The 27959-nt window shown below is 34.8% G+C and overlaps 2 protein-coding genes and 1 non-coding gene across 9 annotated transcripts in view; 2 read left to right on the top strand and 1 right to left on the bottom strand.

Moving 5' to 3' along the window:
- Positions 1 to 18692, top strand: part of LOC115439814 (cell surface glycoprotein 1) — a 57730-nt gene extending 39038 nt beyond the window's left edge. For all 5 annotated transcript variants that reach the window (XM_030163826.2, XM_030163828.2, XM_030163824.2 and 2 more), the window contains 7 exons: positions 3910 to 3966; positions 9690 to 9826; positions 12610 to 12834; positions 13879 to 14012; positions 14174 to 14350; positions 14778 to 14852; positions 15273 to 18692. In XM_030163826.2, the coding sequence (XP_030019686.2) occupies positions 3924 to 3966; positions 9690 to 9826; positions 12610 to 12834; positions 13879 to 14012; positions 14174 to 14350; positions 14778 to 14852; positions 15273 to 17589 (3108 nt within the window). In that variant the 5' untranslated portion in view covers positions 3910 to 3923 and the 3' untranslated portion in view covers positions 17590 to 18692. The remainder of the gene's footprint in view (positions 1 to 3909; positions 3967 to 9689; positions 9827 to 12609; positions 12835 to 13878; positions 14013 to 14173; positions 14351 to 14777; positions 14853 to 15272) is intronic.
- Positions 18693 to 18849: 157 nt separating this feature from the next.
- Positions 18850 to 27959, bottom strand: part of LOC115439815 (androgen-dependent TFPI-regulating protein) — a 31548-nt gene continuing 22438 nt past the window's right edge. For all 3 annotated transcript variants that reach the window (XM_030163831.2, XM_030163832.2, XM_030163830.2), the window contains exons 2-4: positions 21902 to 22042; positions 20974 to 21194; positions 18850 to 20178 (exon numbers count right to left, since the gene is read on the bottom strand). In XM_030163831.2, coding sequence (XP_030019691.2) covers positions 19830 to 20178; positions 20974 to 21194; positions 21902 to 22042 — 711 coding nt within the window. In that variant the 3' untranslated portion in view covers positions 18850 to 19829. The remainder of the gene's footprint in view (positions 20179 to 20973; positions 21195 to 21901; positions 22043 to 27959) is intronic.
- Trnas-cga lies at positions 21324 to 21405 on the top strand. The gene has a single exon. It is a non-coding gene; the product is annotated as a tRNA-Ser (tRNA).

Below are 27959 nucleotides of genomic sequence, written 5' to 3'. Positions count from 1 at the left end.
AGACCACCAGTAAATGTATTATTCTCTTTCTTCCTTCCAAGTACCAGGCGAACATAACTAGTAACTGGTCAACGTAATGGTATTCCTGACACGATTGCAAGTACCCTGTAAATGGAGTAACGCGTTACTCTCCTTTTTTGCCGAGTAGGTTACACAGTGACCGCATTGCCTAGGTCTGGCCTGACCTTGGGGCTGTAACCGATTTCACTTGCGCTATATCAATCATTTTATACGCATTAATAATTTTTTTAAGTAAGTAATTTTAACCTAATTTATATAGAGCTTCGAAATATTGAAAGTATAGTTATTGAAGTTTTCTTGCTTTGTTTCTTAAATATATGCAGTAGATTGATGGTTAATATTCCAATGCCCATAAATAGTGGAAGAATTTTCGTTCTAGATGATTAGGGAAAAGGAATCTTTTGTTTAGACTCTTAAAGTTCGAAACGCTATAGACCCAATGTTATTTGTCCTGTAACCTTATCGAGCTGATTATTCCTGTAGTTCAGATAAAACTAACAATAATAATACACGCATCACGCTTTTATTCCCGAAGACGTCGACAGAGATGTGACCAGGACTTTTCAAGCTTTTCACCTATGTGTTTCGCCCCATTATGTTATAGGGGGCGAGCCCATCCCTACATCAGGCACAAATGACCTGGGATTCGAACCCAGAACTTTAGTCATAATATAATAACTTTAACAACTATAATATTATGATCATAATATAAACATTAAACAACATCGGAAAGGCTTAGATTCAGGAAGGCGACGACACGTACAGTATCTTTACAATATCTAACAAATTGTCTACAAAATGATTGATAGCCTCCATTACCTTGCGATACACACACGTGGCGCCATCTATATGACGCATAAGTAATCACAAATTGTAGTAAAAGTAACAACTTGCAAGGACGCCGAGGAGCGACTACAGTTTAACGCCCTCCAATCCGATTTGATTCGATATACTTTTTATACATTACACCGCTTTGTTTGAATTGTTAATCGTTATAAAACCTGGTACAACTTGGCCAGTTGGCACGGAATGAAGATATATTTCGGTATGACTGCTATGCTGAGGTCACGGTTTCGATTCCCTGATGGGTTATTGGATTTTTTACTCAGAATCCGCAACGAACTTGGAACTGTAACCGGTTAATATCAATAGGTATCTATATTTGATAAGTTGAAAAAAGATTGTCTTAATATTCCAAGCGTGGAAAAAATCACATCGGATCCACAAATAAAGCATTGTAGTATTTGGCTAGGGCCTTCATGAATTATAGAAGTAACAAAAAATATAAATAGGTACTCCTTCATCCCAAGGGGTAGGCAGAGGTGAAACCATGGCACCTACATTTCGTTTATATATTTTGCCACACAATGTGATGTGATATTGCCACATCGGGCACAAATTTCTGACACCGAGGTGATACTGAGCTAAAATACCATCTATTACTTAGTAGAAGTAACAACTAAATTAAAATCTATAAAAAATTACAAAACATAAACGTCAATAATGCAAAAACAATAAGAATTGTCCCAACAAAACGACATAGCTTTGTGAGAGTAACAGTAACTTTATCAATAAATAAATAACAGGCCCTTACAAGTAAATTTATTAATTTAGGTTCAATATATCTTTATAGGTCAATTCAATTCCTATGTGTTCATGGTCGTTGTTTACTTGATATCGGGTGACCCGTCGATCCCACACATGCTTGTTTCCATCCTTCGACTTAATGTATTTGAAAATCGATGTTATAACATACTTATTATAATCTATACTATTATATAAAGCTGAAGAGTTTGTTTGTTTGTTTGTTTGTTTGTTTGAACGCGCTAATCTCAGGAACTACCGGTCCAAACTGAAAAATTATTTTTGCGTTGGATAGCCCTATGTTCGTGGAGTGCTATAGGCTATATATCATCACGCTATACCCAATAGGAGCGGAGCAGTAATGCCTAATCTCAGGAAATACCGGTTCGAACTGAAAAAAAAATTTTTGTGTTGGATAGCCCTTTGTTCCTGGAGTGCTATAGGTTATATATCGTCAGGCTATGACCAATAGGAGCGGAGCAGTAATGAAACGTGATGCAAAAACAGGGACAATTTATTAGTTTTGAGAGCTTCTGTTGCGTGCGCTGCGTAAACGGTTAAAGTTATGCAACAATAATGTATGACGGGATTGTTCCTCTTAAAAAGTTCTACAAAATTATATCATAAAACAAAGTCCCCCGCTGCATCGGTCTGCCCGAACGTGTTAAACTCAAAAACTACCCAACGTATTAGGATAAAATTTGGTATGGAGACAGTTTGAGACCCATGGAAGAACATAGGCTCCCGGGAAAATATATAGCGTGACTTTTATAACGGAAAACTTTAGCCCGACAAACTTTATAACGCGGGCGGAGCCGCGGGCAAAAGCTAGTAATTTATAACAGCCAAAGGTGTTATTTTTTGTATTTAACTACATATTAAATATGTTAGCTATTCGTATATATTTCATATGTACGTATTTAAAGACAAATTAGTTTTCCCTGAGAATAACTAGTGTTTTAAGAACCTTTTAGCGAAAAAGGCTTAACACGCGGGCGACGATTCGAGCAAACCCTAGTATATTATATCGTTAACTGCATACCATTCCGGTGTTATTCTCACATATTACCTTTCTAGCCTTAATTAGCTTTACATTCTTGTATTTCGAAAGTAAAACGTATGGTAATTGTAGTGTTTCAATATTCAGTTATTAGGTTATAACGAGAAGTTTCCAGTCACGATTCGAGCGGCGTATCTCGGAATAAAGCAAGGTCTTATTTTATTTCTTAAATGGGTGAACGCAAAATATTTGAATATATATTTAAATAAGCATCTTCGCAATTTTGTATGTCAAAGGAATACGCCGTTACATCTTCAATTTATTTATGTACTTATGGCATTTGTTAGGATCCTGCGTATCTGCATCTAATCGCAATTGAAGAACCATTTGTAAGACAAACTAATTTTATTTCTTTTTGAGGCGTCGCGCAGACGCTGTCGAGTTTAGTCAACTAGGGAACTCGCAAATTGCTGCGGCAATTTCAACAATATCAGTATATTTGTGTATTCATAGTAGTATATTTGTGCCTACGTATTGAAAAATATTTCAGCTACAAATTAACGACGTCTGGGCGAGACCTTATGCTATTTTCAATTAAATTTATAGTCATGTGGTGTATGAACTATGCGAATAAAGCGTTAGAAAATTAGATGACATACTATTACATTTGCCTTTTAAAAATGCCTTTGCCTTGCAAAGAAACATTTTAATAAACATTTCACAATAATCTTTTACAGTTAATTCCAAAAAGTGCTGCAAAACCACTAAAACAACTCTTATCGAGTCGAAATATATTTAAACAACTCTTTAACTTTGTCAGTCGAAACGGTCACGCGATACCGCACAGCGGGGTCCTTTAAAGGAAAGTAACTGTCCTGGCCACAAATAACAAAGAAATTTTGCATTCCAAATATTATTTGCATCGTTTAACTGTATAAAATGACGGGTTGATTGCAAGTTTGTTGCAAAGTAAAACTGCAAAATATTTTTAACTGAGAATTCTGTAAGGTGAATATAAACATGCTTGTGAATTAGGTATGTTGGGATAAGATCGGCTAGTAGGGTATTTCTGGTATTTAAAGTGACAGCAAAATAGTAACTAAACTTAATTCGTGGGCAAACGATTGTGGTATGTTACAAAATGGTGTTTGAGTCTGTGTTGTTAAGAAATATAATCTAGCTTAGCTGTAGTTTTAATTTAATGGAATTACCCGTGATATTATAACAAGCGGAAAAAAATATTGCAATAGCAAGTTATTTAGTAGAGATAATAACTAAAACAAATATTTTTTCTTTGTTTACAGGTCGGTCTGGCACAATGAAACGGCCCCGGCACAGATGGCTCTCTGTCAGCATATTCTGTAAGTATTTCTTCTTTTGCTTTCAGAACTAAACACTAACATACTTCCGCACTCTCAATAAAATAATGACCCATTCCAAAATTGCCAAATTGTGGGAATCGTCAAACAACCAATTTCTGTTTGCGACCTTTTAGTTTTTTCCCTTTTTTTCATGCTATAGGTTTCATTATTTACCTATCTTTAATAAGCTCAATTTTATAGCAACTTCAAAAAAAAGTTAGCAAACAAAAATTAGTTTTCCGACGACTGCCACAAATTAATAATTTTGAAATAGGTCATTAATTTATTAAGAGTGCGCTTTACTCTCATTCTTGATTATAGTACATATAAATTATAAACATTGTTCAATAGAAATTGACCACGAACAACGCTGAAACTTGTTTAATTACGTTTAACAAAAATATATAATTTTTGTTGTATTAAAGCTAATCCACCATTCTGATGTTAAAATTGACCTCTCACAAAATATAAAAATCATATAAATACTCCTTGTAAGTTACAGACGAAGTCGCAGCTAACTTCATGCTGCATATAAATAATTAACAATCGTCTCGTGTACGGTGATGTGTGAGAAAGATAAAAAAAACCATTAACGAATAAAAAAACCGGACAAGTGCGAATTTACTTGCGCATTGAAGGTTCCGTACAAACTTTTAAGCAAGTTATCTGAGTATATGAGTTCAAACTTGACAAACATAAATGCCGTTCGATGCCTAATACATGGTCATATCACCAACCGCAAATAAAAGTACTACTATTACGAACTTAAAGTTCGTAATAGTAAATACGCTTTTTTCATTCTGAAAGTACTTTACGGTTTTCAGAATCTTTCCTATCATATGCCGTAAGACATTGCTTCTTGCCAAATTTAATGATTCGTGGTCAACAAGAAGTGCCCTATAGGCTTTGGTTACCGTGTGAAATCGTAAAATATGTGACATAAACGGTTATATTTTTGGATTTCGTTGACTTACAAGTTTAATTATTTCACGGTTAAAATGACCCGTAGAATCAAGTTTCATCTTGATTCCCCTGTGTGTTCCTATGAACAAGTTTCTCGACAGACAGACGGACAACAAAATGATCCGATAAGAGTTCATTTTGAGGCACGCAACCCTACAAATGCAAATGCAGTCGTCGAAATAAGAAAAATATATTCCTACCATATTTTTTCCTCATTGTAACCAACCTTTCGTTTTATGCAGGATTTGTTCGACATGTTCTTTTTTTGAAATATACGTTACTTTTTAATGACTCATACTTCAAAATGTTAAAGGTTCTTCACAATGATACATAGTTTTGAGATAATTTGTTAATAGTAACATATTAATAAGACCACAAAAAGTACAAGTGTAAATCTTACGTCATACAAGGATTTCAACGTCAGCGATTTGTCATAAAGGTTAATAGCTTAATATTAAATACTGTTTTATACAGGTAATGACAACAACCAAATAAATCTTCAATATGTGAGATATTCAAAAATCTCAATTTCTTGTGTCACATTTCATAAATGAGTATAAGGCATTTCAATTTTATATTCTATAGGCATTAAAACTACCAATTTAAAAATATGAATATACATGAAAATTATGTTATGAAATATTGTGAAATATTTTTTCAATTAAAATTGTTTATAAATAACAAGTGTCTTTCAATGTGACCATTAAAATATCACAGATATTATAATTAGAAAAATATCGCAAATAAAAAAAGTAAATTTTTAGCAAAATACGTGCTTAAATTTTTATTACCTTAGTAGCAAAATATAAATACCATATATTTAAATTTGTTTTTAAGTTCTTTTATTCATCGTGTGCAGGGTATCAATTTCACTATTTAGTTTTATTATAATACTAACAATTGTTCGCGGCTCTGCCCGCGTGAAAAAGTTTTGGGATAGAAGTCCCATTTTATATTTTCCCGGGATAAATTTGCTAATTGCACTTACTGAATATAATTTTAAAATCAGTTTAATAGTTCCTGAGAATAACGCGCTCAAACTTAAAAACTCTTCAGCTTTATATATTGGTATATAAATTAATCCTACCAAACGCTACGTAACCACCCGGTATACGAAAAGAGAAACTATACAGTTTGTCAATAAAACTGCCAAATATCTACCTACCTAACACGAAACTTAATTGCGACAAAACTATAAGACATAAATTGACAAATGCGTATTTAATACAAAACTTCCTACATGAAATAAAATACATAAAATTTATAGTTAATGTTGCCGTACTGGTTATACCGCTTAATAAAAGAATTAGATTATGATTTTATGTAGAACATTTTAATATGTATAAAATTATCACAGGTGACAAACCAGTTTTAGTTAATGATCATTGAAGTCAAAATTATTATTAATTGTCAACCTTTTTGGTGCGGGAACTTGGCTAGACTGACGGACGTCTCACTATTTTATTTTGTTACCGATGATTATTGAAGGATGGTAAGGAAGGTTGGGAAGCAATGGTCATATGAAATTTTGGATCCGCTGCTGACCACACAAAGTGCGCGTGCGCAATAAAACATTTAACGCGTTTCATACACGTACTGGAGCTTGTATACGAATTTAATAAAATGAAGATAATGACGTCGGCTGGCAGGCAAATTTACTAAATACATATTTTTTTCGAATAATTGAGACTAAAATAAAATATATGTTCATAATACGGAGAAAAACGTGCTGATTCCAAATGTATAAAACTCAATGTCGCTTAAGTCAACCGTTGATATTAAGTATACAATGAATCCAGATATCGCCGTCTACTGCTAAACGTAGGCAGGTAGGTAGGTAGTAAACTATTCGCCCATCATAATTCATGTTACAGCAAAATTTAAATTTTCTATTATTTCTTCTATCTATAGATCTAACGAGAAGTGACAGATTTCACAGTATGCCACAAGCGTACGCATGCCAAAGCCTTCCTGATGTCCTTGTATTGATTATAATTCGAGAACCGTTTACCACTCGCGACATTTTGCGCCAAAAACAGCTCCGAATGTTAAACATTCTTGTAAATTATGCACGTGACGCATTTAATCTGCATTAGGTTAAAACCTTGGTAGAGATAAAATGACTATTTATGTTAGCTTGATAAACACTCCAAATATAGAAGAAGATCGTTTCAAACCAAAAATAAAGACATTAGTGGGCATAATTCTCCTATTCTTTTTTTCGACTTGTTTGCGGGCTTCTTAGTCTAGTAACAAGACGACTTGCGTGGGTTTTCCTCACAACCACATCTAGAGACCTTGATCCTTTGGCGGAATTGAGGTCAAGCAGATAAGTATCGTAAAAATAAAGTCAATTTTTTTCTGCGATATACTTACTTGACAAAAATGTCTTTCAATTACCCCCGAAAAAAGGCCTTATAAACATCATTCCTTATTATATAGAAAATGATGTTAAAAACGACTATTGTATCTCAATTGCTTTAGTCTTTAAAGCATCTTCAAATGAGCCATTTGCATAGCCATATTGCACAAAAATATATTCAATTTGAAAATCTAATCGACTAACAAAAGTCACTTGGTCAAGGGCGTTCGAGAAAATTCCGGTTACGTATTTTAAAATTCATTTAATTATTAAAAGCGTGATAAATAAGCAAATAGAGGACGATATTATTTATTCACTTATAATAAAATCGGTAATAGCTTAAGTACCAACTTCGTCATCAAACCAATTATATAATGTGAATTCTCACTCAGTACCTACACAAATAATTATAATACTTACAGATATTTAAGTATGTATGTCTAATACTGCCGTGCTAAGCTCAAGAACGGTATCTAAAAAAAAACAAAATCTTGATTTTTATGTCGTCAAATAGCTTAAAGAGATACCTATCCAATGAACTTACTTAAATAACGGTATCTTGTTTAGAACTTGTTAAAAAAAACCTTAAAAGAGTTTCTCTGTCTAAGTTTTACATACAAAACTATAAAAATATATTTACAAAACTTCGATTATCTCGAAATAAGGCTTCCCTGACGTACCGCTTTTGCGCTTAGCATGGCAAAATAAGTGTATCCAATTTTTGTTCAATCGAACCTGTATATTTCTAACCAAATGCTTTGTTGGCGTCCCGACAAAGCTATATTGCTTGCTATGACAAAAAATAGCCTTCTTATAACATGGATATATGTACATCCCTGATATAGACAGAGGAGTAATCCTTAATGATTACATCCAAAAAAATAAACTGAAGCTTTCGAATGTTGTAGACAATAATATAATTTCAAATAAATTACCCTAAAATAGTTGTTTTAAAATGCATTCCAAAATTGCTACACGAATCAAATTTGGAAATTTTCCGAAACTGCTGCCAACTAATTTCCATATACATATGGTTAATGATGCATAAATATGCAAGAATTTGATACATATTATTTTGCATTTAAACCATATACATCGCAAAATTAGTCAGATCTGCGTGAGGCGCCTCTTACCCGAGGCATTTGTTTCAAAAGTCAAGGATATTCACCGCTAACATTTAAATTTTAGCTATTTTATAATGTCAATTTATTACATCACCTGATCCGTTATGGGATGTTCCGTTTGTGCTATTAAAATAATAACCAAGTTTTAAAATAAGGAGTAGCTCGCTGTGGACTGTGCGTTGCGTTTTTGTCGCAACCATCAGCACTTTGTCTTTCGCAGTACGCTCGTTACTAGACAATTTTAATAAAAAAATTCCGCGCGGATATTTTTGCGATAACTAACTCTAAGTACAAACTGTGTTGTTACGATATCCGTGTAGCCCGGCTAATACAAGAACATAAATGAAAGGATAGCGAAGGTCAAGGAATAGGAACGTGATGATTGTTACATTGTTGCCTGCTGAGAAGATATTAACTCTTGTCTAATACGAAATAAACATAAATCTAAAATTGAGATCCTTTACATACAATGCAGTCGAATTTCAGCTCTGTTGTGACAGGCGAAATCCATTATAACTCTCAAAGCAGTTTCTGCCCATTTTTTATCTGTATTCATCGGTATGACCTGTGATTTTTTTATAAGGAGACGGGTTTGTCTCTCTGTTATAAATTAGTGGCTCAATAACGCATGAACCAACACTACTCACAAATATTGTAACAATACTTTAAACTGCGTCCGAATTTACACATTGGATAAGAAATACGTCTTAAATATTTCTTTTTCAACGTATTGTTTTAACATTACTCGTTAACCAAGATCTGTTAATAAATATACCACCTTGACATGCCATTGCTCAATTTATCATCATCAATATTAATAATATATTACAGTTTTTATTCTAATTCTAAGAATTAGTTGTCAATAATCTTGTGTTAGCAGAAAAATCGTTCAGAGTACATTTCGTGCTAATATTGACGTTGCGAGTTACGACAAAAAACTGCGGTCAAGTGCGAACACTTCACGCAATACATACCTACATATTATTGTGAAACATAGCTAATCTATGTTTCGTAATTAAAGTGGATTTTGCAATTATATTAAGTATACAGTGGGCCTTAAAACAATACAAAGAAAAACTATGTCTATAATTATATATATTTGAGATTAAATTGTAATTGTTTTTCATGCGCGGTACTTCCATTCCAAAACATTTGAAACAAAGGCGTTAAACCCATCAATTAATATCACTAACTGCGACCACGTTTCCATTAAAGAAAATAGTAATTTGTTCCTACATGAAATTTACAATAAAACCACTGTTAAATACTTCTAGGTATAGTCCTCACAGTTTTGGCCTCGGAGCTGCCCATCACGTCGGCAGCGAGAGCGACTTCCTTGATCTTCGCGAAGACCACCACCACCACAACGCCTGCGCCCGAGGAGGTGCCAGAGACTGAAGATGGACCCCAGGTATATAAAAGCAGCATCCATTTGTTGTTCCTCAAGGAAGTTTCAGTTTTGTTTAAAAGTCTATAAGACACTTATTTATTCTAACGTAAGATTAATATTGACAAATTAATAACTTACTCTTATTTTCAATTTCTATAATTATAATGAACGATATTACATAGGTAACCAACGGAATATGTTTTCAATTTCTACATATATAAAGTCGAAAATGTTCGAAACATACTTTTAACGAACAAGGGTTATTTTTATTTAACTACATTATAGCACTAAACGTCATACATTTTCTGATACACAAGAAATTCAAGTCATGTGTTAGGTTATGTCTCCGCTCCCCTTCATCATTATGATGATGTAGGAAGTTCATTCACACGACTTTCGTTTCCAACTTTCCTCATACGTTTAAAATATTGCCGTGTAGAGACATCTAGCGGGGTTTATTGGAAAATTATTATAATATAATTGGATTTTGATCGATATACGAGACCAAGGTTTATGGCATATAATTTGATTATTATACAAAATTGTTTGAATATAGTCATAAATCATAACATGTTTATTGAGATAAAATTCTTCTAGCTGACATATTGAGTATCTGTTGATCTCTGGTGCCCTAGAATGGTCATTAGGATTGTCGATCACGATTGTTTCCAGTTGTCAATAAATTATATTATGAAGTAATTGAGAAACTGACTATTTCTGAAAGACGATGCTAACCTCTAAATTTAGTTAAATCCAATAAAACAAACATATGATTAATCGATTAGCACGAAGATAGATAATTATAATATGTATGTGTCTAATGTTCAAGAGAATACATATTATTTTTATAATATGTATATAAATAGATGATTACTAAAATGAATAATCTGACAAAGCCCAGCTTTAACTAATGGCACAAGAATGAAATGCGTTCGAGTTCCATATTAACGAAGATGATAAAAAAAACTATTATCTTATCGAATTCTATCTTGTGAAAGTTTGTGTTAATGATTAAATATTAATTATAAGTTTGTTAGAAGTAAAAGCAGACACAACTGAATGAATTCGGATGAAATTTACCACATGATCCAGCATCATGCCACACGACATTTAATTGATTTTTCTCTAATTTTAGATAATTTTGCTCCCATACAAAATAATAAAGTTTTAATTCCGTTTTTATGAAATAGACTAGCTTCCGCCCGCAGCTTCGCCCGCGTGGATTTCGGGTTTCAAAAATGGAGAAGGTGCTCAATTTGTCGGGATGTTTTTTTAATTTATGGTGGTATGCAGGTGGTCCGATTGTCCGGTCAGGGTCTGATGAAGGGATCCTGGTGAAATCGAAGGAACGTTTAGGTTGCACACGAAATGACGGAAGCTTAAAAAATGGAGTAACTTCTCCCGTTTTCCCAACATTTTCCATCACTGCTATGCTCCTATTAATTGTAGCGTGATGAAAAGTATACTATAACCATAAAATCCGTCGAGTAGTTTTTGTTTCTATAACGGTTATACAGACAGACAGACAAAAATTTTACTAATTGCATTTTTGGCATCAGTATCGATCCCCTAATCACCCCCAGTTATTTTGGAAATATATTTCATGTACAGAATTGACCTCTCTACAGATTTATTATAAGTATAGATATGCAAAAGTAGCTCAAAAATTGTCCATAACGAAAACATGCATTTTAAAGTAAGACAAAAGAAATAATATCGTGAAGCCAACCAAATAACTAATGATATATTAAATTTTGTGACTGTTCAATTTAGTCGGGTCCGCGATATCACTTTTGTTGAGTTTCAGAACGCGACATTACATTATTATATTCTGTGCTCCAACGCACACTGCTTTGATGTTAGGAACACACCTACATTGCTTAGACAACAGTGAACTTTATACAATAGCAATAAAGCTCAAATTGACTCTACGTATTAGTTAGAAAACGTTTGTATGGGAAATAGAAAAATGCTGTTTTGAGGATTTTCCCGGCAATTCGAATTTTTCTCACCTTTTAAACCTTCCCTAGACCTCCACGAATAATTCAAGACCAAGATAAGATAAATCCGTTCAGCCGTTCTCGAGTTTTAGCGAGACTAACGAACAGCAATTCATTTTTATATATATAGATGGGGCTGACATCCTACAGAGTTTTAGGGACTTTTGTAGAAAGAAAGGCTTTTAACGCGCCAAACCCTCGAGCAACACTTACTTAGATATAAGCTCCTTATACTTCAACTTGCCTTATTCAATTCTAAACCTTCCTAAATAGTGTAATAAACTCTGTTGACTGTCAATGTCAGGTTTTTAACCAAAATCACACAAAAGTAAGGATTTAATATTACATAGAGATAAACAAGTTGGGCTTAATGGCCCCAAGTTAAATGTTTGCTATGCAGAATGAGGAAACGACCAAATCACCTTGATCAACTGTCGGGCCACACCTGACGTTTGCACAATCTGTTTATACTGTCCAGCTAGATTTATGGTTTCACAATTGTTACTGAAGTTTGTTGTTAACGTTAAACATTGTAATGTGAGCTATGAGGCTTATAGAGAATGTGGAAACTGTGAAGGATTTTTTTTGGAAGATGGGTTATGAATTGAATACTTGTATCATCTTAACAGATTGTATATTTACTGTTTATGATATTTTTTCTGATTTAAATGTTAATTATTGGTTACATCATCCGAGACAAAACATGATCATAGCGTAGCTGAAGTAAATCATTCACTTTCATAATATAAAATGCCATGATACCAGAATTTAAGAAAATTACAAACTATAAATCATCATTTTTAGACGGAGCCTACGGCGGAAGATGGCGATGCGTCGAATTCGACTAGCAAACTGACAGGCATACCGCAGATCGACTATATCCACGACCCGAACCTTCCCCGGGAGCTGAACGGGTACAACCTCTCCGGGTATCCCTTCTACGAAACCGTTCCTCCTCCGGAAACCATGGACTTCAAGTGTGATGGACTCCATGATGGGTTCTACGCTTCGGTCCCACATAAATGTCAGGTAAGTCTTTTTATCAAGCTTGGGACTGATAATTGAGTGTACGTATAAGGGGGACTCTTCTCTCATTGGACATTTAGTCCTCAAGTAATGTTTCTTGATGTTCCTACAGATGTATTTGAGTTAAATTATGGGGCATGGCATCTGACATGCAGATTAAACTGCATTTGATGCCCTTTAAAACTGAAGCCCTAGTGCTTCCCTATTATGTAAGCTGGTACAGGTCAATATCAACTGGCAATTTTATTATCAACAAAATGAAAATCGATGTCGCTGATGTTAATTTAAGTTGGGTCGTATTTGATTTTTATCTGAAATTTTCCAAACATGGGTCAGTGTAGGTTGATGTTATAGGTCCATTTTCTTTTAGGTCAGCAGTGATGTAACTTTTAGCTATAAACATTGGAATAAATTCGCATTCAAGGCCGATTCCCGTTAAGGCAGATGCTTCAACCGGTCTGAAAAGTCCTGATTCATTTTCATACTGGACGACCTCTGTTGCAAACTAGCTAATAAGAGAGATCGTCCGTCCCTTTGGTCGAATTCATATCTTGTGTAATATTTGGTTATTGTATAGGAATTGATTTAATATATCATTGTATTTTTGTTATTCATTATCTTATATGATATTTAATTTGCTTGGTATAATTTATTTGGTCTTTGTTTTATGAGTTTTGTTTAATTTCTATTTTACAAACACCGTAATTGACCTTTATGCGCAAGTGTTAAAGTAGATTATAGCAAAATATTTGTAATTGTTACATTCAATATGTTATATCTCCAAAAAAATATGTTCCAAAGTGGTTGGCTGGTGGTAAGGTATATTTTATATCCGCCCGGATAGCGACCATAGTGGCCCACGTAAGTGTGTCGCATTCCGTGACCAGCCTGTGCATATAGATTCCAACACGCCGGCATAATTGTGTCAACTGCCGAGGGGTTTCTTTGATAAAACTGAGAAATACTACTGCTTCTACAGTTATTATCGTGTCATGTACCTACATTTATTGTTTGGACTTATAAGAATAACTAACTGCCTTTTTACAGGTGTATCACCACTGCCTCTTCGGCACTAGATACGATTTCCTCTGCGCCAACTACACCGCCTTTGACCAGAAGACGTTCATCTGCCATTTCGTCTCCGAAGTTGATTGCAAAAATTCACCAAATTATTTCAACAGGTACAAATGACTTTTGAATATCATTTTGCGTTCAAACATCACCCGGTGATAGAATATTACCGAGATAAAAACGAAAGAAATAATATCTACTTTTAAAACAATCTAAATTATTGTTGGAATTATTATCCTTATTCCTAAATTGTGTTCACTAATTATTTCAGAAACGAAGCTCTCTACAAGGCAGCGTCTACTGATCCACCACCGCCACCACCTACCACCACAACTACAACCACTACCACGCAGCGGCCCACCCGTCCACCCAGAAGGCGGCCACACTACAGATATGATTACTACGATGACGACTACTACTACAGGGATGACTACGACTACGATGATAGGTAAAGTAGAGAACATAATATTTGCAAATTTAAAAAAAATTTGCACGAAAACCTACGATGTAACTTTAATGTAACTAAAAGGCTTAAAGTAAAAGTCCACATTACATATTTATATTAGTAAAAAAATAAACAAAAAAAACAAATTACGCCTTTACCCCCAAAGGGATAGGCAGAGGTGCATGCAGGCTACCCACTTATCACCTATATGTACCGTCCCATGTTGTAATAGGGGTTGAGTCTATCGCCATATCGGGCACAAATTTTTGACTCCAGGCTGATACGAAGCAGAATAATCTTATATCACTTTGCCCAACTCGAGAGCTTCAAACCGTGTCGTACTGCGCAGTTGGCATTGGCATAGTTGGTCAAGGAGGTAGTCACATATCTAGTAATAAATAAATATATATCTGAGTTAACAACTTTTCAGAAGGAGACCAAGACCTCGCCCTGGTGGGAGACCAGGGAAGAAAAAGAGGCCAGTAGACGACTATGAGGATGATAGGTAAGAACATTTGGTGACAGATATCAAAATAAGTACGTATTGAAATTAAACTAATTTTCGGATTCTATCGCGAGGGGGGGGCTGTCACCCCCGTGACCGTGAAGGCTGTAAAGTCTTCGAAACGTCGGGAGAAAAATAAAATACTAACCGCCATAGAATCCGAAAATTATTTTAATTTCAATGTCTAACATTCGCGTAAACATAAGAAATCAATAAGTACGTAGATTGTTTACAGAGAGTGGCAAATCAATATATTCATTTCAAGAAAAAAAATAACATAGCTTTGTATATGTATTAATGAATTACCTTATTTTTCTATTATGCAAAGTTTTAACACATGAAATTATCCATTTGATACTAATGTACATATAAGTAAATTAAAAATCACCTTCGCTTACATATTTTTTATATCAATTTCAGGTACGATCGACGTCCAAGACCCAGAGACGAAGAACCAGTTGATACGTTTGAAGAAAGAAGGCCGTATGATAGACGCCCAGGAAAAAGGAGGCCTTATGAAGAAGATGCTGACAGACGACCAGGTTTCAGGCCTGGTAGACGTCCTAGGCCCAGAGACCAAGATGATGACCGCTACCCCCCCGATGACCGGTACACTCCCGAAGATGAAGACAGACCAAGAGGCGGAAAGCGAGATGGTGCTAGAGACGATATGAGACCAAAAAGACCTAGAGATGACTACAGACCTAGGGATGAAACCAGGCCAAGAGATGAATTTAGACCTCGTGATGAAGAACCCATCAGGGCAAAAGATGAAACTAGAGCCAGAGATGACATAAGACCACGAGACGAAATACGGCCAAGGGACGAGAAAAGGCCTCGAGATGAAACCAGATCCAAGGAAGATTCAAGATCCAGAGATGAGATAAGGCCTAGAGATGAAATAAGACCAAGAGACGAAATCAGGCCAAGAGATGAATTACGACCTCGTGATAGCATCAGATCTCGGGATGAAATAAAGCCCAGAGAAGAGAGACGTCCACCCAGAGATGAAGTTGTTGAAAAACCTATCAGGCCAAGGGAGGATCGTTACCAAAACGAAGGTAGAAGATACAGAGAAGAACGGCCTTATAGAAATAGAGATGAAAGACCGTATGCTAAACCTGAAAGAAATTACGAAAATGACGACAGACTTCAAGAAGACAAAAAAGATACACCCTCAGCACCAGAAGGACTAGTCAAGCCAAACGGTCACGGGCTCTTCAGCCAACCCAGAATGCCCCCAAAAGTTAAACGACCAGTTCCGATTAATGAAAGGGGAAAATATGAATATGTAACAGTTGCTACAACAAAAGCGCCCCCAAAGGCAGAGGATGATTATTACTACGACTATGAAGACGATGACACTAGTAAATCATTGCCTTCTGCAAAGTCTGCCGCCATACAGCAAAGACCTAAAGCGGAGCCAGTAGAAAAGGAAAAATTTAAACCTTCAAGGCCACTTATCACTGGCCCGGGAGGCAAAGGACGAAAGACTAAAAGACCAATAGATTATGAAGATGAATATTACAATCCTCCGCCTACTGGCAGAGGTCAGAAATATTCTTATAATCAGAGAAATAAAGAAGAACGTACTCCGAAACCAAATGATGACTACTATTATGATTACGATGATAAAAAGGATCAAAAAGAAAGAATAGAGAGGCAAGAAGTAGAAGAGAAGGTCAAACAAGTTAGGCCTACAGTCAAAGTTGTAAAGCGTCCTTTTTTACCGTCTAGGGGTGGTAGCCCGTACCTGCCGCGCGGGCTGCAACCAGTCGCCGGCAGAGATCTCACAGCTCCCTTAAACACCACCCCTAAACCCACCACCACTTCCACTACTACAACGACCACGACAACCACCAAACCTACAACTACTTCCCGCACCACAACTACTACAACAACCCGTACAACAACAACTAGAGAAACAACAACAACAACAACGCCGACTCCAACCACAACAACAAAACCAACAACAACTGTCACCACTGAAAAACCTACCACATCACAACAACTGAGACAAGTTGTTGAGGAGGAATATGAGTATTATGACGAAGAAGACATAGACTATGATAGAACAAAGAAGGAGTCAACAACAGCAGCAGCTCATACAACGACAAAAGTAGAGACGACACAGCAACCGGAAACAACAACTGCAGAACTTATAACTCATGAGCAAAAGGCAAAGCAGTTAGCGACAAAAGTTTTGCGAGTTTACAACGATAATTATGAAGCTATTAGAGACAAACTTGAATCCACGCTATCACCTGGTGATTACATAAAACCGTACTTAGCAACCTCTATTCCCTTTACTAAAGGATCAGACTCATACAAACCAAAAATCAAAGTTGAAGTATCAAAACCCTATGGCCCAACGGGCAAACCAGTAATTCCCGAAAATATATCAATAAAGCAAAATCTCGCTGATTCAGTAGAAAACGATTTCGACGATAGATACAATGAAGCGCTCTCTCCAAATTTGCCAATTAACAGAGTCCCGAGCGGTTTTGTGTCAGCCGATCGAGATTACACGTTCGCTAGATTTCGAGGTAACTTCCAGAATGCCGACCCGCAGTATTCGGCGTCAGAAGTGAGTACCTACCAAGTCAGGAAACGTCCCCATGTAAATATTAGGACGCCGTCTTCATACTATTTACAGCCGCAAAGACTGGTCTATCAAGACGATGTTCTAACTAGATTTCCTAGGACATTGTACAGGCAATTTTTAGGTGATTTTTAAATGTGATGATAAGGTAACCTTTGAAAGAATCGATGAAAGCCTGTCGATTATATTGCAACTGTGGCTGTATACGTTATGGGAGCAGAATATCTATAGCGTAATGTAAGACTAAAAATATTCTCAATTCATTAAAGATATGATATTACTTTATTTATAGAACAAAAATTATTCTTTATTCAATTCTCATCTCGAACCAAAATATTTGCAATCACAATTGATATCTATATAATCCATAGGTTTTCGTAGAAAATTGAATCTTTTATTTTAATGCTTACCCTGATCACTCAAATGGACAACTATTTAACGAATTTGCTGCTCTTCCTTGGAAGATAATTACTGCTATCATTTTGTTAGCACCACAATAAATAGCAAAATAATTTTGATAAATATTTAATACAAAACAAGCTTTTTCTATAATACTCTTTCATGGAATAACAATAGATACTGGATAAGTGTTAATTACCCAAAATGCCCGTTTAATTAATTTATTTTTCTATCTACCTTTTTGTTTATAACTTGAAATAAAAGAAATGATATATGCAAACAAGTAAGGGTAAATATTAAACTAAATTATTATTTCACTGCCAATGTAATTTAAAATATTATCGTAAGGTTTTTATATGAATTTAGTTACCTTATGGATAAGAGCCTTTTTTCAAAGGTTACCCGATGTGCAAGCGAAAGAAATTTTGGCGATTTTTAAGATATTCTGGTTATTTCATATGAATATATTGTGAAAAGACTTCAATAATGCTTAAACGCAACAGCAAATATTGGGTTTTAAACATCAAATTTAAGAATAACCGCTATAGTCGTGCTCAAAGCTAGTACTATATTTACAATTGATTGTTTACGGCACTATCTGGCAACATCAAAATAATTTACCTTCAGTTATTGGCATTCAAACGATTATATTCAATATACACAATAATTAAAATTACCATAATAACTGTGACACGTTGCAAATGGTAAGATTATTTAAAACTTCCAAAATTTCTTTCACCGGTACATGAACACTTTAATGTAAAAATAACATAAACACATATTTTTGTATGTAAACCATTTGTAATATTAAGAAAAAAACTGTAAAATATAATATAAAAATTACTTTGGTGTATTGATTTTTCCTAACTTAACATTCTTAATTTTTGTTTAGAGAAAACTTATGGAAATTGTAATGATAAGTACTTATATTAGGAATCCAACGAAATATTAGTTATATTTCGAACGTCGATAAAGTTTTAAAAAAACAAACAAGTAGTGAAATAAAATTACCAATTTTATTGCATTCTTAAAACAAATGACTATCAATATACATAACCCTTAAAATAATATTTTTCTACATTAACATAAAATGTTACTACACCCTGCATTGTAATTCGTTTTCCTGCTACTTTGGAAACATGTAGTTCTAGTGATATTTTGAATATGCGGTTAAAGACAAAAAAGGTTTGTCACTATAAAACTAACATCAGAATTACATTATTGCGTATACATATAATACATACATAATACATTTATATAATATATTTTTAGGTTTTATTTTTAAGGTTGAGTATAATCTTAAAACTGGAATGTACCGAGTTACTTGTTAAAAGTAAATATAATCTTTCAATTCCTGAACTAAATTCAATGGATAAAATTTTACTCATTACAAGTTTATATAAAATAAATATGAGAAAAGTTTTAATCCAATATGGAACTTTATTCTCCGTTCCTTATTCACGACATTTATCAGATAAATGGACATACTTGAACTCTATATATTCCTAATTTATAATAACAAACCCAAAAACAATATTTATTTTGATCTCTATGATTTTTTTATAAGGTCACAACAAATTAAACGTATTGCACCTGATTGCATAACACCTAAGAGGGGGTGTAGATAATGTCAACTGACAAGAAAAGTTCATCCCTCACTAGTCGACACAATTATGCCGGCCTGTTTAAAGTCGAATATATACAGGTTAATCCAGGAACGCGACACATACACGTGTGCCACTATGGCGGATTTTACATCTTGTGTACGATGGTCGCTACCCAATCGGAGACAAATATTCAACCGCCCACCAAAATTAAATTATTATAATTGTCTCATAGTATTCTCATAATTTCATCACAATTATATTATAAGGCTGCCATAGTAATCGTTGATAATTTACAATAAAACCATGTAACTGCGGATACGAACAGACCATCAGTCTCGAAATCTACAACTTAACTGCATAACATTAATATCACAGGCTCGAATTCTCAATCTGACTTCTCATAGACCTATACTTTAAACTCCAGGACTTGTTGGAGAAAGGCATTGAATCTGGATCAGCGGGTTTCTCTTCACCATTGAGTTTCACTTCAGGAATCACAGTCTTAACTTCTGATATTCCATTCTTCTGTTCCGTAACCTCATCTTTCGTCATGGAATCTTCTTCTCTATGGAACAGTCTGTTTATGGGGAACTGGATAAAGTAGAAGACGAAACACGAGCCCCAGATGAGGATTTGGTACAGACAGACTTGCCACCATGTCATTATACCGAAGACGCCATACAGCCATCTGTGCGCGAAGAAGTAGATAGAGTAGTATCTGAAAACAAAATTTATCATGGGATCAAGTATGTTAAAGTTCTAGTTAATAAAATGTTCAAAATTAAAGCATCTTTTGTTAGAAGAAGATGCTTTCATGCATCAAGATGCTCCATTTTGGCATCGGTACACACATTTTTTTATCATTTTGAAAATGATGTTATTTAGTTTTCAGGCTCGGCTTAAGAGAAGTCTCGGGAAAATTGTGTTAGACAAACTCATACCAGTGCCGGCAATCGAACCCAAAACCTTACGACTCATGGCTGCTATACGCTGTCACTATACCAAAAAGCCGATCGAATTAACTAAGACATAACTTTATAAAGTTACTGCTGGCTATGTAATTAGACTTATCTAAAACAACATTTGTTTTCTATCAGTCAAAGTTTGAAATCGCTCGACGACCCAACAAAGCAACTTTATGCACTGAGTTTATCTATATATTTGTTAATTAATTTGTAAATGTCAATATTTTCGACCTCCTGCATAGGGCGGTCTTTGTCATCTTACGAATACCTTTAATGTCTATTTTTGCTATCATGTCATGCTGCTACATGGGCACTGGCCCATGTCATATCAGAATTCGGTTTGAAGGACATTGCAGTCAGTGTAACTACTGGACATAATGAGACTTAACAACTCATATCTCAGGATGGCGAGCGCAATGGAATACTAAACAATACTTTGTAATTCAAGGTGTTGGATGGTCTTTCTACTGTTTATGGGCGGTATATCGCTTACCATCAGGCGATCGGCAAGCTCGTCTCGTCATTCAAAGCAAAAAGAGGTAACTTACACAATAGCATACAGCACTCCAACCGTCCCATTAATGATCACTTCCAGCTTCAGATTGGTGGGATATCTCCTGGACTGGATGAGGGTTTCCAGGAGAACTACGATGGCGATGTTGGTGTGGACGCAGTGGTTGAACCACCAAGGGACGATCTTGTCGTACACTTCAGGGAAGACCAGCTCACGGTCGATCAGGAAGACAGTCCAGAACATTGTTGAAATGAACTGGAATGAAGAGTATTATAAATATTAGGTCTTTATTTAAAACTCCAGGACTATATTCATAATATAGTACAATTTACCCTCGTCACACCTTAACTAAAGTTGAGAGCTTAATTTGGCTTGCGCAATATAGCAGTCGTGGCCGAGTGGTTAAGGCGTCTGACTCGAAATCAGATTCCCTCTGGGAGCGTAGGTTCGAATCCTACCGGCTGCGAGACTACTTTTTGCTGGGCATTCTAAATTGACTGACGTGACTAATTAACCTTGTACTTGGATGGTGAGAGTGTATTTATGCCCCGTGGGTGAATCCATTACAGGTAAATTTTTCACGAGATTTATAATACGATGTTATTGTTCATGGTATTCATTCAACATTGTCGCTTCTTAAATAGAACAGCCAGTGTCCGTCCCTAGACCATGAAGGCTGCAAAGTCTTCGAAACGTCGGGAGAAAATAATATAATAAATAACAGCGATGAAATCTGTAAATACTTTTATTTCAATAGGTCATTGTAGGTTAGAAGTATATAATAAATCAGCCCTGTATTATATTATGTCCCACTGCTGTGAGAGTGCCTTGCCGTTTTAAGTCGAGGAAGTTACTTAAATACTGGGTAAGATCGCTAGGTGATTACTAATTCTTGTGAGGATGTCACTTTAATGATTTTTTTGATCTTAGAAAATAAAAAAGGTCAGTAATTGGTATCTCACCATAGTCATCGGCAACACTAGACCGCAGAACAAAACATCTCTGTAGTATTTCAACTTCTTGGCCAATTCTGTTTCATGTCGGTCCAGCCATTCCAGGACATCGTATGTGAGCGAGAGAGTGAGGAACACTGTCTGGAAACACTGGAATAAAAAAATACCATGAGTTTACCCTAATTGCTTTTTTTTCGTGTTATCTTAAAAAGTACACCGTAAGGCGGTCTTCGTAACAAAACGATATTTTATTTACTCGTAGTTTATTGAAGCTATCTATTTGAAATTTATAACCCATATAGAATAATATAAAGATATTAAGCAATACCTATCATTAATTTTGAAGTTTTAATTATTTTATAATGTGGATATTATATTTCATTAATTTTATAATGAAAACGTGACTAATTTGATTAAAATTATGTGGAAGCTTGTAATTGGCACATAATTATTTAAGTTATAACTTATTTTGTAGAATTAACCGTAATCTTCCCACATACACTAAAATAAAATAAAATAAATGATTCCATGCATCTCTATTTAAATAACACATTGTTATAATTTCCAACCATTGCTATTAGAAAGACAATATAATTGATTGAAATGATTTATTCGTAGTCAACCGCGATTAGCATTTTACAGAGGTGTCATGCAGTAAGGAGGGACCAAATGCACAAGGTCATTTGCTGAGGGGAGCGTGTTAATGCCACAGTGCTAAAAAAAGACCAGTCATAACAAAAAACTTGAATTTCCACGTTTTATATGACTACATTTAGCTAATGTATGACAAACATTGATTAACTTGTACATAATAATTCCATACTCATAGATATTAATTGGTACAACGTACAAAGAGCCATTATTATAAAAGATCTGTTGGCATAAATACTTTGCTAAATATTTTATAGTTTCATGGCAAATATGCGCAAGCCCAAATCGCTCAACAGAAAGCGGTTCAATTACGCAGTTATTTTAAATAAGAATATGCTTTAATTTTAAGGCTCCACAATTCTCGGAGTTACATACATGACACAAGTTAATCACCTATTATCTCAACGCAACAATCTTTTAATTAATGTTTCTTTTGGTTGACTTTTAACTCGTTTAAATAAAAAAGGTGACAAAATTATACTTTTTATTAAGAACAGTCTAAAAACAGGCTAGCAAAGAAGAAAATAAATTACTTTATGTTAAGTGCCCTGCACTGTTCTTAAATATCCAAAATATAAGAATAATAATGAAAAAGCTACCAGGAGTAAGGAAAGGAATAAGAAATAGAGAAGGAAGGAGGTTATTTTAGGACTTCGAAAACCTCTCTCATCGTAGGTAAATAGCAAACTTTCATTGCACGTCGTTTTTTGAGATTGCACGTAGTTTTTTTGTTAGACAGTGCTGTTATCCCTAAGAATTCATGCTATATACAAATATTTCTCAAAGCTAAAACGATGCTTAGACCACTTCCAAATAAATAAACGTAACTAATTTGTAAATACATATTTAAATTAATATATAAAATTGAAAGTTTGTTTGAAAGCGCAAATCTCAGGAACTACTAAACCGATTTTGATATTTCTCTAATAGGAAGCTAAATTACTACTGAGTGCTATAGGCTACTTTTAATCCCAGCAAGATATTTATATCGGAAAAACTTTTTCTCGCGGACGGAGCCGCAGGTAAAAGATAGTAGGATATAATAAAACGTGACAATGGCATGCGGAATGAAATCCGTGACCTTGGTCCGGGGTCACAACCCTTCAGTCAGCGTTATCTATTAGTCTACGACGTGTCTCTCAGACTGTATTTACGTGATCAGAGACTTGTATAAAGATACGGTCATGATAATAGCGATTAAAATGTCAGAAATATTTTTTTACGGTCGTTTCGCCTGATAAAGCAACAAGTAAATCTTTTTCAAAAATGAACATTGTGTGTGGCAATGACGATGTGTAACAGTCAGTTCAAAAAATCTTAAACAAATTCCATTATAATAGAACATAGAAATATAACTACAAAAAGAAACGGATTTTTTCAATAAGTAAACATAATTAAAGTTTATATGGAATAAATTATTCCGAAGTAATCTAATGTGATTTTTAACGTAAATAATGTTAAATACAATTTTATCTAACGAAAAATGCAAAACTTTACACTTTAATATATTCTGATAAATCTAAAACGCTAAAGCGTTCGCCACATTATACTTTAATGTCCGCGGTTTAGAGGTCATATCTTATCAAAAATAAATAAAAACAGATACAATTATCGCATAGTTTAATTTTTATTTCCGTACTTCTATCAGTAAACGTGACTAGATCATGTTATGACTATGCATTTTGACCGGTGTCATAAAATTCCAATCATCACACTGGACTATGGAGCAAGTATTCGATTTTACGTCAAACATGAGGCGGTACCTCCAATAAATCGGCACGCTAATTGTATTTTGGAACCTATCTAATTGAAATTTATATTACATAGAAAAAAAAGAACTATTTCTTATAGTACAATATTTTCACTTTGTATTTTTAAATTTTGTTATAAAGTAGACACTGTTCGATTAATTTCATAATAAAAACTAAAATTATTGATTTCGCCCATCTCCTTCTAAAGGATACATCAATTTAATTTGCAACCACTTTTAGATACATTATTTAATAAGGAATATATTGATCGTTTACAATTTCCAAAATACCTTATACTGCCTTTTTTTTATTATTCATATATCTTTGCATATTCTCGCCAGTAGCTTGTTCACCATAAATGTATGGAACGAATGCTCAAGGCGGTTTGATTGGAGAAGGATCTTAATTACTCTACGCACCATATCGGTTTAAAATAGGGGTAAATTGTTTTTAAATAATTGTCTTACTTACATTAGTAGCTGTTTAAGAAGTTTATTTATTAGGGTAAAGAACAATAGGCCATGAAAGTCATGCAACACGAAATAAATAAACTGTAGGCGGGTTTTGTGTATAGCATTGTTTTTGTATGGACGAACAGAATTACCATCCGACAAGTGAACTTGTCCCACTATTAGGCATGGGCCTCCTCTAATACTGAGAAGGATTAGACCTTAGTCCACCACACTTCACACAACCTCAAAATCCCTATAGAACTTCTCAGGTATGTAGGTTTCCACACGATGATTTCCTTCACAGTTAAAAAACAATACACACATAATTTTAGAAAAGTCAGATGTGTGTGCCATAGGATTGAACATGCGGACATTCGTCTCGACAGTCCGTTCCACACCCAACAGCAGCTTTGAATGAAGTATATAAAACGAAGAATTTATTATAATGTTCCATGAGTAAAGTTGATATAATAAGCCTGCTTGTATTAATAAAAGATGATCGTATGACGGCAGGTCAGCGACAGGTTGTAGGGTCAATGTACGAGAAATGTTGGTAAGAACTACAAATAGAAGCTAGATATAATAGAAATTGAACTATATGTCTATCCTATAAATTATGAATTTGCAATTCGCCATGTCACTTTTATGATTTTTCGCAGTGTTTAATTTTTTTTCCTTAGTTTTAGCATTATATTTTTTAAACAAGTGTATAAATAAGGACTATTTTAGGTTGGATATTATACAATCTCTCTGAAAATTACAGAATATTATATTTCCTCATTGTTGTCAGATCAGAGTATAAAAACCAGATCCAACACAGCTTTTATATTTTTTATTTCAATGATCAACGTGATATTTTTATATATTCGTCGGAATGACTCTGACCATGATTGAAAGTCCTCTGCATCATATTAAAAGTATCAACTTTATAATTATAAGGTTAAAACCTGAGATCTGTTTATTATATTGTTTCATATTAACGACTCGTCATTACATATTATTATTTTTATATGTGCGCTAGTTTTTGCTCGCGGTTTCGCCAGCTTGAAAGAGTTTTCGGGATGAAGTCCCGCTTTATACTTTCCTAGGATAGCCTATAGGACTTGGGATTAATAATATCTGCCTATTAATAAATGTATCATATCATCCTGAGTTGAGCGCGTTTGAACAAACAAACTCTTCAGCTTTATAGAATAGTAAAGATAGAGGCTTTCTGCCGATTTCAATAAACAATCCCAATCTTTATCTTCAATCGGCTTCCAAAAATAAGCATAACCGATTCGTCGTTTTTCAGAATCAATCAAAAAGATTGAAATTAATGAAGTTAGCGTTATATTTAACTCATCAGACGAATCCGGGAGCATAAGCAACTTTATTCTATTAATTTCAGAATCGTAATCACACTGCAATAATCAGGTCCGGCATGACATTCCACGCGTTGTGCAACCTTATCAGCGGTCTTCTATTTGTCTATGTTATCAAAAGGTCAAGCCGAGTCCAATGTACGCGTGGCACCATGTACAGATTATTAATTAGACTAGACACGTGACGTGTCCACGGCATACTGCACTCATCCTGAGACAGTTGCTTCTCTTACAAACTGGCTGTCTACCATATACAGTTCTTCCCATTGAGGTAGAAATGTACATTGTAACTTTACCCATGAACTCTCGTATATGAATTTCTAAACTTTGAAACTAGTGATTTGCTGGTGGTAGGATATATATCATATCTGCCCGGATGGCGACCACTGTACACAAGGTAGTAAAACCCGCCATAGTGGCCTACGTAAGTGTGTCGCTTTCCGGGATGAGCCTGTGTATAGCAGATTCCAACAAGCCGGCATAATTATGTCGACTGTCGAGGGGTAATCATCTATCTTCAGTTGACATTCTATTGGACCCCATTCCACTCACCATCAGATGCAGCGGGTCACTATGCTGTGCCCATATAAGTATAAAAAAAATTGAGATCATAAATTGTTAAGGGCATTTATATGCAATTTTTTATTGACACAGGTTCTGTACGTTGTTTTCCAATAGATTAGCGTTAAGAATTTTATTATCTAGACTATAGAAGGAACATCGGCTGACTGACTTACAAAGAACTCTTACGAAGTAGATTGTTTTATATAAATAGTTTATATGATGTAAGTGAACAATGAGATAGGTCATCAAAATAATTATTAATGCCATGGTGAGAATTATAATCGTAAATGACACATATTTTTTTAAACAGGTTCAACAAAGTCGCTCTACTCCACAAATAAGTGAAGCGATGTTTAATAGATTACAGATTGACGCACGATGATTACCCCCCGACAATCGACACAATTATGCCGGCCTGTTCGTGGCCAGTATGTGGGGCATTATGGCCGGTTTTACACCTTGTACACGGTGGTCACTATCCAGGCGGACATAAATATCCTGTCACCAACAAAACAGATTGTACCTTATGTACAGAGGGTTATTGTTGAACAATTAGCGAGCCAAAGGTCATTACGCTCAGACACTTTATTTTTTTTATGTATTGAGATTTGGGATGGATATTTTTTTCTTACGGCTTTGTTATTGAACGGCAGAGGTAACTGACGTGGGTCGATTACAGAAAAAAAAAACGACCTTTTGTCAAAAATATTGAAAAATCATTTGATCATCGATGGCAGTTGACTAATTGCAGCTTTTTTGAGCAAAAAAAAACAAATAAACCAACGTCAGCGGGATCGTTAGCGGGTTCCTACATTGATTTTTTTTTTTATATTAAGAGGTAGATATAAATTACAAAAAAAGGCTCATGCACATTAGGATGGGCCGCATCGCATCGCAATGCACTATCAAATGGCTTGCTAAGCGTACTTTTGCGCTGCGGCCTGCCTCAGGTATGTTAAATAAATACAACTCTTCATCAGACTTATCCATTGCTTTGTCATGTCAACGACTGATTGAATCAATTATTGCCATCCGACTCAACCCGTCGCGTCTTTTTGTGTGATTTGGTGCAATTTTGCAATAAATGCGTTGCTGCGCTGTGACTTGTTACGACTATAGTATGCGAACCTTTACTTAGCATTGGGGTAATTTAAAGATGTTTACAGAAATTGGTACTAGCTGTCATTTTTGTTCATACTTGTTCAAATACGTCATGTCCTTCACACATGTTAATGTAAAAGAATGTGAGCGGAACACTATTTTCGTTTAATTTGTAAAGGTATGA

Source organism: Manduca sexta, chromosome 18, assembly GCF_014839805.1.
Source record: "Manduca sexta isolate Smith_Timp_Sample1 chromosome 18, JHU_Msex_v1.0, whole genome shotgun sequence".
In the NCBI taxonomy this organism is placed as follows: Eukaryota; Metazoa; Arthropoda; class Insecta; order Lepidoptera; family Sphingidae; genus Manduca; species Manduca sexta.
Note: the sequence above shows the minus strand (reverse complement) of the source record. Positions and strands in the feature narration are given on the sequence as shown.